Below are 12,822 nucleotides of genomic sequence, written 5' to 3'. Positions count from 1 at the left end.
CTAACCTCCAGCTGTTACTGCAGTAAATCTCAGCCCACCTACATAGTGCGTCTTTTGTAATGGTTGGGCAATTAATGTCCTTGCACTACAGTAAAGTTGCATTGTGTGTGTCATCTGGCTGCCTTCATCCTGTGACATAGTTGCTTGCCTCAGATCTTCATTTTGAGACTGAGGCCTACCCTCAGGGTGCACATTGTTTACCTGTCTTATTGCACCTGGCCAATAGACATACCACATGGATATAGGTGGCTCAGAGTGAAGCAGGTTGCACAGACACAAGTGAGAAATCACCACTAATGATCTCTGTGTTTCTACATGTTTGTTTTTTTCATGTGTAAGCATTTGTCTCTTAAGGAAAGTGCAAGTAGGCATATCTGTTTAATTTAATTGTGTAACTTGGTTGTTTCCTCAGCCTGCCCAAATCTGTTTGGAGCCATTGAGCTTCAAGGTATTTTGTTTGATTGATTTGATACTTTACAGTGCATTTGTAAATTAGTCATTGTCTTGGGACGTCCAGGTAGATTTGCATGGTGTCTGCAGAAGAGTGAACATGAACAGTAATATTCTTGAGGATGTCCATGAGTAGGCTGATGTAAATATGAAGAGCATTGGTTATGATATGTATTCCTGATGAAATGCTCTGGATGGGAACATGTTCCCTGAGTGCTTTCTGTAGGAAATTAATTAAAGGATTTTAGGGACTGGTTCGAGACACGTGCTAATGTTTGGACGTGATATGGATGGTGTGCAGTACACCCTATTGAAATTAGTGAAGAGATCAGGGCAGAAGATAATTGATCTGCTATTAATAGCAAGGCATCCCAGACATTGGTTAGTGCCATTTCTGTTTCAAGTCGGAGGCAGAAACCAGATTGATTTTATGATTTTAATTTGGTCTCGGAGTTGGACAAGGGTCTACTCTCTCAAGGGCTTGAAAGAGCTGTAGTTGCCCTTTAATCAAGTGTAGCTGTTACGGCCCATTGAGTAGACTGTGGAGAGTACTGTGTGTTCTAGGGAACGGATTATGAAGGCTTTTTGTAGGTTATATTCACCTCAACCAATCCATTGAATTGGCAGTCTTTTCCCCCACAGCATGACTGTGTTGTTGAAAGAGCTCTTCACACTCTAAATCTCAAGAGAGCGTTTACTTTCCACATTGATAGAACTAAAATCTTCAGAACGAATACACAAGTTTTGTTGCCTTTTCACCACCACACAATGGCATCCCTATATCTAAAGCCAGCATAGCCAGATGGATTGTGAAATGCATCCAGACATGCTATGCAAACACTACAAGACCATTACGTGTTCCTCGTAGAGCGCACCCCACTCGTAAAAAAGGAGCAACTATGGCCTTTTTAGGAAATATTCCCATAGCTGACATATGTAAGGCAGCTATGTGGTCCACACCACACACCTTCACCAAGCATTATTGTGTGGATGTCTTTGCACACAAACAAGCTAACGTAGGGCAGGCAGTGCTACGTACACTTTTCCAAACTTCTGCAACACCCACTTGTTAGCCACCACTTTTGGAGGTCACTGCTGTACAATCTTTGGCAGAGCATGTGTATCTACAGTCACACATGCCGTCAAATGGGAAATGTTGCTTATCCAGTAAGCATCTATTTGTGGCATGTAGTGCTGTAGATTCACAGGTCCCCACCCTCCTCCCTGGACACCTGTGGCCATTGCAGTCTATTTAACATTAGATATGCATTTGCATGGACATCTCTATCTTTACTCTTACACTGCAATCTATTCTTACCCGCCTGCGGGAAAACAATCTAACAATGAAGTTGATGAACATGCACATTACCAGCAAGAGGAGGAGTCACTACACCTCGTGATTCAAAAGCCATTCAAAGAAAAACAACTTGCTTACTTTCGGACCCAACACTAAATGGCAGAAGTATGCAGAGCATGTGAATATAGAGCACTACATTCCACAAACAGATGTTTACTTGATAAGTAAAATTTTCCTTTCCTTGCATGTACTTGAAGAAACTTCAGATACTATGGTAATGGCAAATGTCCAAACATCCCCTGTGCCCATGTTTGTCTTGAAGGAAAACAGCATCCCAGGTGTGTGGGTGACCTTTGGCGAGAAATGCAAAAAGAACAAGTGATGGACGGAATGCTGAACAATGTCAAACATTCACCCCCAGTACAGAGATCTGGGCCTAAATCCATTGTTTTTTTTGCTGCCCATGCCATTCCAGTTTGGACCCAGCCATATGCAAATCAGTCTTGACCCTGTTCCCCATGGGAACAGTCCAGCCCGAACTGCCAGGCCAGGTCTTCCCTGGACTGGAAACAGTGACCTTTGGCACCAGAAAGGAACTGGCCAAAACTGTGGCCATGCGAAAATCTCATTCACTTCACATGGACATCAGAGTTTTGTACCTTCCTCGACAGTAGGTCTGCTGCTGTGATGAAGTTGTGTATTTCTGTTTGCAAGATAGTCTTGGTGAGTAAACCTAGTGGGTTCAAAGCTATTTGCACCACCCATGCTTCCCTCTAGTCCTCTAATTTTCAAAAAACCTTTGGAATTGGTAGGTTTTCTGGGTGCTGTTAAACACTGGGCTCCAATACTAATTTCATCTTGCATTTCCCTTCAAATCCTCTACTGCCACCTTCAGATGTTTGCTTTTTTTTTTTAGCCGTATCTGTCCCTTGCAATAGGCACCCACATGCATGTGGAAACAGTTTTGGTCACAGGTGTGATATATTTTTTCCTTTGTTTTGTGAATGATCGCCCACACAAACTACTTGAAAGCACTACCCTATAATCAACTTGCGTTTTATGTCATCCACATTTCACATTGGCACTGATAACTCCTATCACTAGATGTAGGTTTGTGAATCCGTTTAGAAAATTAACAGGCTTCCTTCATACCCGATTTCTATCCATTGGATCTTTTTATTACAAAGTGATGGATGGTCGATATTCAAAGAAAAATACTCCTAAGCCAAGGCTTAGGTGTTGCCTCTGGGTAGCTTTTGGAGACACTACAAATAGTATTCATCTTTCTGTCCAGAAAATATCGGTGAATGTAACATATGTAATTTTCTGTAGATTTACTTTCATAGGAGCTATGAAGTTTACAGAAAAAGAGTTGCCATTATCCAGTTCTGCATCTCTACCATTGACCAAGAATAAACATTCTAGAATGTTATTTGTCTGATTCCTGCTTTACAGATGAAAATCTAGTCATCTGTGTCCCCCCCCCCCCCCACTTACATTTACTGTTGCTTTATTTCAGCGATTAGTTACTTTGAGGAAACCTTGAGAGATAATGTTGTCTAGTTTTCAGCTTTCTGGTTTCACACGAGTTCATCCTCAAACCGCTAGTATGTAGAAAACACAGGACTAGGATATGTTGACCTTCACTAACCAAAGTGCAAAAACAGCAGTGAAAATGGGTAATTGGTGTCTGCAACACTTTATGGAACGCACTAATGGGTAATTGGATAGCAGACTAACAGCTTTAACAGTTGTAGTCTGTGTATTTGGATTTTCATGTGTTTTGGGGGTAGGCTGTATGTTGTTCCACTTTAATCACATGATAGTTATTGTGATTTATTTTCCAGTATTTGCCAAGAAGTGTTTGATTGTGAGCAGGTACTACTTCTGCAAATTTGTTCACCCCTACGGTGAACAAAGTAGAGTTTCAACATTTAACCCAGGTTGCATTTGATTTTTTTTTTTTTAATCATTAGAACATGAGACATAAGAGTGCTGACAGTTTTATAACACACCAGAGACCCTTCCTACATGTGGAACTGTTTCTTCTGCTTTTATTAACACAGGGATTTGAAAAATGGCAGATAATAGGTTTCTCAGTTGATTTTGCAAAAATACTATTACAATTGGGAGGGGACAGGTAACTAGTGAAAAGAGGCATTGAAAGACGTTGAACAGTGAAGGAGAGGTTGATTGGGAGCATGGGGTTTAAGATGTAGTGTTCCTTGAGGAACATCTACAAAGTTAAATTGCCTGCAAAAATCCGGTGTCAAAGTATTCTGGTGCACCAATGGTCAAAAAGTATGTAAAAAACATAAATGCTAGACTTGTATTAAGATTAGTAGGTAATCTGAGTTTTACCAATGTTTTTTCTTTCTGTTGTACATAGTTCATTGCATTGTATGCCTTAATGTCACTTAAAATCTGAGTGTAACTGATTTAGAAAATAGTTACCCCAGTAACCAAAAGAAACATCAGTGGAAGCTCTTATGTTAGTAGTAATTTTGGCCCCATTTTTAAATTAATGGAGTTCAACTGTCCTGAGGGTTAAGAACGTACCACAGCAAATTAAGCTGTTTAAAGAGGCACACTTTCAGTTGAAAAAATGTTCAGCTGCCTTTAAACCACACAGCAATACAGAGACTGTTGGTACAAAGTCTTTGTTTTACCCTCTTTGACTGTCAGGCAGCTGCTGACGGTGTCAGTACCCTTATTCTGTCAGATCTGTTAGTGACATTTGATACCATCAACCATGTCATCTTGCTTTACTCTTCTTGAACAGGATTGCATGGCAGCATTGCCTTTTAGTACCACACTTGTGACATGACAAGTATTCCTTAAGCTCAATTTGATGAGAGGATAGATAACCTCATATTTGTTAGCGGGCCTCAGCACTGGATGGAAACAAGCCAACTACATAAGATGGAGTTTTTAGTGGTAAGAATTTCAATTTGTGCAGGATTCAAGATATTGCTGTTTTAGTACATATATTCTTCACATTCGGAGTAAGTTAATCTTTGTTCCTGTCCCCACCTTTAAAGGACATTTTGACCCATGTCCTCTGATCACCTGTGGAGTTTAATTTGGCCACAGTTAGCTGATGTTTGATTTTTCTTTGTACTAGAACTGAAATTGTGAATTAAAATGCTTGCCATATGTAATTCGTTAACTGAAAAAGTGTACTCCATTAGTGAACTTTTTGGTATATCATTAAATATATTTCACAGTGGCAATATTTAGGAGATTATATTTACTTGTAATCATTTGCAGTTTATAATTGAGTTGTTTGGTTTTATATTTTATGAATGTGTTTATCATGAACATTCAGTTCATAGTATTTTCAGTCTAGCTTACACTTTTCCTGTAGTTGATAAAAGCGTTTTGATGTAGTTATGCTAAATAATATGCTGTAAATTGAGCTTTATTAACTCATTAGGTGTGTCTTAACATTTTAAATCAACTTTTGTTCTTTCTTCTATACCACAGCAACTACCACTACCCCTACAGTTCAAAATGTTCTCATTAATCCTTCACTAATCGGGTCAAAGAACATACTCATCACAACAAACATGGTATCCTCACAGAACACTGCTGAATCAAATCCACTGAAAAGAAAACATGAAGATGAGGAAGACTATGATGCACTTTAAGGTGGCGATTGAACTCTTTGTTTTAGAAGAATATAATTGTCCATGTGTAGTTTGCAGGCAGTTCATTGTAGAGTGTTTCCACGAGCTATAACTATTCAACATTTAAGTCGAGTATGTGGGTAAAAGGAATGGATCATGTTAGAGTTTGCACTTGTCATCACATAGAATGCCATCATGTCAAGTCTGTTTGATGGAACCGAGGAATTTCATTTCAGTTCCCTTTGTAGCGCAGCTTTGATTGTTCATCTGCTTTTGATAAATTTAATTTGAAAATGGCCCTTCGTATGGTATTAGTAAGCTTACATGTAATGTTGCTTAGACAAATAGTGTTTTTCTGTTTGCGTTGTGTATATATATTTTTCTAAAAAGTGTACATTTTTTGGATTTTTTAAAAATTAAAATGAACATTGAGTTCGTGTTTGTGTCAGTTACAAAAAATTTCAATTCAGACTATTTACATTGTGTCATTACTTTACCACTAGAACGATGGCAACTTTATTCTAAATTCCCATGGTAAAATATTAAAAGGAGATGCAAAAAGAACTAGGGGAGAAATAAAAAATAAGGACAAAATGGTTATCTTCTTTTTCTCGCATATTCAGTGCCTGTAAGACTTTATTTCAGGAAATTAAGTGGTGCGTTGGGTACTAATATTAAAACATTAGTGCAAAACCCTTTTTTCTGGAAGTGGACCCCCCCACATGAGTTGGTGTCAAAGCTTTAACCCTAGGAGAAAATTGTGAGAAACAATCTGTCCAGCAAGTATTGAGAGAATGAAAGGTGGTACAGAGGCTGGGGCTGAGTATCAACAAGTTAAGTTCAATTAAAATGTAATTAATTTTTTCCCAGTTTTCCCAGTTTTTTCAACAGACAGTTGAGCACTATGTGAAAAATTATAACTTCTAATTCCAATAGTCTGGTAACTAATAATATTGTGCCCATCAGATTTTGTAAGCCTTATAAAGAAAGCCATAGTCATTCCCTTAAACTCTTTTGTCCCTAGTGAAAAATACTTATAAAAATAGAGAAAAACATTTCAATTAAAGTTTATGAATGTTGACAAGCATGTGATTTGTTCTCTGCCCATGCCTAAAAAATACTGATGACAATGACTAATGTGAACTTCTAGAAAGGGTGGAAAGATAAAGTTACCTTACTTACTGTAATCTACTTGGGATGTGAACTATCTTCTGAAAGCAAAGGATAGAACTACATCTTGTGCAGAAATGAGCTACTTTGAAATTCCCCTCCCCCAAACACATTGTGAAACTTACAAACCTCCATGAGTTTCTTTACTTTTTCAAATTACGCTGAACAGGCCAACCCTTTACTTAATTAAATGCCTCCCACCTTTTCTGAAAAGTATTGGACATATTCGCGAATAGCTACCTTATGTGGGCTACAGGCAGATATGTTGGAGACAGAATGCTTTCAACAAGAAAAAATAGTTTTCCTGCTTTTTCCAAGCACATCTGGCTAGCCACATGTTTTATTTAATGAGGGACAAATGAACCCATAGCCTTCAAATTATATTTGTTGTTAACAGTTGCAGAACGATTCGCTCTGAAAGAAATTTCTCACATCTGTGCATACCATTTTGAAGGAAAGTCCTCTTCCAAAGTAAAAAACAGATGGCCATAGTTTCTCCCATACCTACCTTAAAGGAATCCACTGAAGCCAGCATCACAAATGCATGGGGATTACACCTGTGCTTGAGTACAATCCTATACTCAGAACTCAAGATTATTTACAGACTCAATAGGCAATATCTCAAACTCCTTGCATACTACCTCTGCAATGAATAGAAGAGCTTGTTCAATGTGGACAGCTCTGTGTAGCCTGCGTTTGGGACTAAACAAAAATACTGTGCAGCTTATGCTGCAGTGTAGTGAGGCGGATTGTTAATTCCCACATTCATATTGGCTGACTGCTTTTCATGTAGGACGGTACAATGTTAATCGAATCCACTGTCAGTTAAACAGGTTTGGAGTTTCTAAAGGTTAATTGATAAAGACTTGTTTGTGGAAGAGCAGTTGTCAAGCAATAAAAGCTATTTTTGGTCCAGTTACAGCATACGATGACCCATGAGAGGAAAGGTATTCATACTAAAGTGAACGGTTCAGCTGATCTAGCTACAAAGACAGCTGTGCAAAGCTGATAAGATTGCAGCTGTTACACAATATGAAACTGAGGTTGATGCAGATATCATGGTGGTGACACAGGCAACATCAAAAGATGCTAAACCCACTGAAAGGATTGGGAATAAACACATTCCCAATGAAGCAGTTGGATTAGACGTCATAAAAGCAGGGCACAAGGACATTGTATCTGTCCATACAGGCATTAGTGCAACCATATTAATGCCACAGCAATGATATTGGTAGTCGAATGTGTCCGATGCCCAAAAAGTAGTATTTATAAGAATTAAGTGTTTTCCAACAAACTTAACTATTGGAAGGCCTGCTCCTGCTCCTTTAATGATATCAGATACATATTCAAGGTAATTTACCTCAACAGTGTTCATACATTGGCAGTTGTCAACTGCTACAAGTCTGCCTTGGTTATAGTGGGCAATCTGTGCTTCAGATTCCTGCAGTTATACCAAAAAAACTGCCACTGCGCACATAATCCTAAAAGACTTTCAGTGCCTAGTAGCAATGGGAGCATTGCATACCTTTCATTCAGACAGCAGTGTTTTTGTGCCCACCCCAAAGATGTGGCCATGGAAATGAGCTACCCCTGCCCTATGCTAACCCTGAACCAGTTCTTGGGGCAGCTCCGCTCACACTGGGATTGGTGCCTGTCTGAGTGGGGAATAGAGGAAGGGCCTGCCCAGGTGTCAGCTAGCATTTGCCTGTGGCAGGGTAGGCTTCTTTAAAAATTAATCCCGTTCCTGTGCAGAGCCCACTGGCCATCCAGTCAAGGGAACAACAACACCTCCCTACAGCCAAGGCCTTTGTCCTACTCTGAGAGCAGTTTTCACACATCAACAACTGGGCTAATCAGCTATCAGTTGACAGCTTGAGCAACTGCCAGTGAGCCTCCAAAAGTCTAACTCGGGGAAAAGGTAACTTTTAAAATAACATTTTCCTTAATTGTTATCAAAAAATCAATTTGACCATTAAATTGGATTTTGAATAACTATTAAAAGGTCTTTGAATTATGTTTTAGCTGTTTCCTAACTGAAATCAGCATTATTAAACATAATGTAACCCAGTGTTTTCCTATGAGGGAGCGAGAGCCTTGCTGCATTGAAAATAGCTTTTAGGGCCTTTTTACTGTAGGGGCATGTTTAACATTGCACTTTTACATGTCCTACTATTAAATACCATGCATCCTGAGTTATGGGCAATGAGAGATACCTGGGAGTGATGTATACATATTTTTAAGGAATGATTTGCCCACCAGTCAAAAGGGGGTATTGTGAACTTTGAATTTAAAACTGCAGCAGCCAGATTACACATGGTAGTAGGCCTATAGTCATGCTTGCACTGCCACTGTAATGGGTGGCACAATGACTGCTGCAGCCCACTACTGACTTTAACGTACAGTTCTTGGGTATACTTTGTACTGTGTACCAAAGACTTATAGCTAAGTTAAATATGCCAATTATGAATAAGCCAGTTTTATCTTGCTGAAAGAGGGGTAGCAAAGGCACTTTATCGCTGGGTAAGGAGGGGTGTAGTGCACAATGTGCTACAGCTAGCAAAAGCAGTCAATACCTAAAAAATGTGGGGGTATATCACTCAAAAGATGGTAATTTTGTACATGTCTGTCCCCCTGACTTTCCCAGATGAAGGCAGTGAGATCAACCCGCCCCAATGGAAGTCCTCATTGCTACGGCAGAAAAACCTGGAAAGATCTTCAGTATTGGTGTAATCTTTCCCAGAGTGATGTTGCACCATGAAGTCCATACCCTGTAGGGAAATGACACCGCACCAATGTAGGAATCCCACTCCCCATTTGCCATCTGAGTGGCCTGGCTGAACCCAGAAATGAGTCTCAAACATACGGTCTCAATTTCTTCAGTGCCCAGACTACTGCAAATGCTTCCTTTTCAATTGCATTCCACCTTTGGTCCCTGGGTAGTAGCTGCCTGCTTATGAAGGCTATGGGTTGGTCCCATCCCTCCTCTTTTAACTGTTGAAGAACAGCCCCAATACAATGCTCTAAATCATCTGTCTGCACAAGGAATTCTTTACTGAAGTCAGGTACCTTGAGCACTGGTGCTGAACACATGACTTTCTTCAGGGTGTCAAATGCCTTTTAGGAAACCTCTGTCCAGATCGCCTTCTTTGTCTGCTTCTTAGGAGCCAGTTCAGTCAGTGGGCAACAACAGTGCCATATCCCTTGCCAAAACTGTAATACTGAGGAAGGCCTAAGAAGGCCCTCACCTGAGTTTGTGCCTTGGAAAAGTCCCAAGTCATAATGGTCTGAGTCTTGGGCTGGATAGGTTGTAGATGGCCTATAACAACTTGGTGGCCCTGATACCAGAGAGCCCTGCCGTATGTGGCACTTACTGGCCTTGATAGTCAGGCCTGCCTATTGTACAGCCTGAAGCACTTCTTTGAGGTGGCACAGGGGTCATCCCAGCTCTAACTGAAGGCAGCAATGTCATCTAGTTTGGTGGGAATTAAATTCTTCAACCCTGCCAAAACCCAGCTGACCAACCTTTGGAAGGGGGTACGTGCTTTTCCCATCCCAAAGGGGAGTACTCTGAACTTCTGTGTTGAGAACGTCGACCTATCCGTGCCCTCCTTGTTTAGATCAATCTTCCAATACCCTGATGTCAATTTAAAAGTACTAAGGAACTTTGAAGCCCCACACCTGTTAATGAGCGCATGAGTGCTTGGTACAGGGTGAGCATCAGTCTTGGTGACTGAATTGAGGCCTCTGTAATCCTCATAGAACCTTAGTTTCTGGGGTGCTCGCTGGTGGGCTGGACCAGGGACTACTGAGGGCTCAGTCATCCTCCGCTCCAGCATTTTGGTAGCCTCAACTTTCATGCTGGTTCTAACTTTTTCAGACAGCCTGTAAATGTTATTTCTAAAGGCCATGCTGGCTCTTGTGTCAGTGGTGCACCAATTAATGAGCCTTGGGATGAGTGAGAAATGAGAGGAGAGCGGTGTCAGTAACTGATGACCATCTTTCTCTTCGTCTTCCATCAGTGTGGGGGTAGAGAATGATTCTCTCCACTGACACATCTTCCTCTTTGAAAGACAGGAGGTCCGCAAGGGGTTTACTCTGGTCCTACCCTCCACCATGTATTGCCATCTGCATTGTTACTTCAGATCTCTCCAAGTGTGGGTAAAGTCCATTGACATGCAGGATCCTCAGGGGGTTCGTGGATGTCTGGAGGTTTGCAAAGTAGGTGACTTCACCCTTCTTTTCTTTGCCCTCATAGGGCTCTGTTCACTGGTCCTGGAGGGCTCAGGGCTCCACGCCAAACACTTTCTGTCCATGTTGGCACTCCTCAAGAATGCCCTTGTACAATTGATTCATCATTTACTGGATAGCTTCTAAATTCTCACTGGCCACTTTCATGTAGCACCCCATTTTGGTTCTAAGGGCGATAACAGACGTCCTCTGACAGGGTGTACAAACAGAAGTCAAAGGGGTTGAAGCCCACTCCCTTCTGTGGTGCCTCCCTCTAGGCAAACAGCAGGCATGGTAACAGAAAGTTGTACATTTGCCTCAGGGATTCCGATAGTTGCCTGCTAACGACTTTCAAGGTCTTGTGGAATCTTTTAATAGGCTCATTGGCCTGCGGTGGAGCTGCTGTGGTATGGAGAATTTATAGGCTTTACCATACTCGCCCCACATGGGCTTCATGTAGGTAGATGTGAAGTTGGTGCCCCTGTCAGATACTACTTGCTTGGGAAAATCTACTCTGGTAAACATTCCTGTCAGTGCAGTGGCTTCCACAGGCACAGTCACTATTCTCAGTGGTATGACTTCAGGTTACCGGGTGGCATTATTCACAAAGACCTGGACCAACCTGTTTCCTAAGGCTGTCTTAGGTACCAGAGACCCAACAATATATAGACTCATCTTCCCAAATGGGACTGCCACTATGGGGAAAGGCTGGAGAGGAGCCTTGTGCTTCAGTCCTGACTTGCCACTGGCATGACAAGCCACACAGGACGTACACAATGCATCTGACGTGGTCCTCATCTGGGCCAATAGAAGTGGGTGACCATCCAGTCAAATGTTTTGAACTGCCCCAAATGTCCTGCCAAGCATATGCCATGAGCCAACTCCAGTAGGAAGACCCTCAGGGATCTTAGACTCACTATGCAGGTGGCCATTCTCTCAGTAGATGTGGTAATCACCAGAAATGTTCCCATTTTTTGGGGCCTCTGCCTGCTGCCTTAGGCCCCCAAGAGTGGGACATTACTTATATGCCTTCATTAATTCAGTGCCTTGCAAAATTCCGCCAGGGATAGCCCTCCTGAAACTTGCCATGAAACCGCTCTCGCAGGGCTGAAATATCTTACCCTGCAGATTCTGGGATGACCCCCTCATGCTAACCCTCCTCCTAGAGTGTGGGAAACTTCTGGGGTGCGTTTTAGTCTCCAAGTCCATGAATAAATGAATATTTATAAAGCAAAACTGCAACCTCAAAGGTATCCTAAGGTTAACCTCCTAGAAAATAACCTATAAAGCATCTGAACAAATAATGCCAGGAAAAGCCTTGTTTTCAGTGCTTTCCTAAATGGGACAGATCTTGGAATGCTCGTTGAGACACAGAAGGCAGTTGAGTGTCTCTGACTGAAAATGCCCAGCTGCCCATTCTAACTTTATTAAATGTAGAGATACAAAAAAGATAATACTTTGAAGAGCGCAGTTCCTCACAGGTTTGTGTTTGGAGAGCTTAAATTTCCTTTGTGGAATTATGGGACCTTTATTGGTTATTGCTTTATAAACAATCCTTTTGACTCCCCTGTCCGACTGCCATGGACAGGGTAGCCATAAGCACCCACTTAGGCAATACTACATCTCTGGATTTGACCTAACCTCCACCTCTTTGTAGATGGTATACTCCAGGTCAGCCCACAGCAGACAATCTACATGCAAAAGATGGTTATTTCCTACACAACGTTACAAGGCTTAAATAGGGTGCTGAACAGAGAATTGTAATGGTTCAGGATCCACTCAAAAAATTCTCAAGAGCAGTATTAGACCGTAGCAGCTTCTCTTTGGGGTACCCAGGCATGTACCTGACTTAATGCTCCCCTGAAAGACAGATTGGCAAATAATTCAGCCTACTTTTTTATTCTGTTACAGAATCTTCAAGATTTGAGAAGAAAACTTATGAACAAGAAAAGTTCTTGCGACTCTACCAGTGAAAGTAAAGCTCTTTACGGGTGGTTCCCACAACTGAGAGAACAAGTCCAAGAAAGGATCCCTGAGAAAGTACCATTT

The 12,822-nt window shown here is 41.3% G+C and overlaps 1 protein-coding gene across 1 annotated transcript in view; it reads left to right on the top strand.

The window, feature by feature from the left end:
• TAF9B (TATA-box binding protein associated factor 9b) overlaps positions 1 to 5,813 on the top strand; it is a 113,506-nt gene extending 107,693 nt beyond the window's left edge. Inside the window, exon 7 of the mRNA XM_069212560.1 lies at positions 5,234 to 5,813. Coding sequence (XP_069068661.1) covers positions 5,234 to 5,397 — 164 coding nt within the window. The 3' untranslated portion in view covers positions 5,398 to 5,813. The remainder of the gene's footprint in view (positions 1 to 5,233) is intronic.
• Positions 5,814 to 12,822: the final 7,009 nt, after the last annotated feature.

Source organism: Pleurodeles waltl, chromosome 2_1 (genome assembly GCF_031143425.1).
Source record: "Pleurodeles waltl isolate 20211129_DDA chromosome 2_1, aPleWal1.hap1.20221129, whole genome shotgun sequence".
In the NCBI taxonomy this organism is placed as follows: Eukaryota; Metazoa; Chordata; class Amphibia; order Caudata; family Salamandridae; genus Pleurodeles; species Pleurodeles waltl.
The sequence above is the reverse complement of the archived record's forward strand: the minus strand, read 5'-3'. Positions and strand labels throughout refer to the sequence as shown.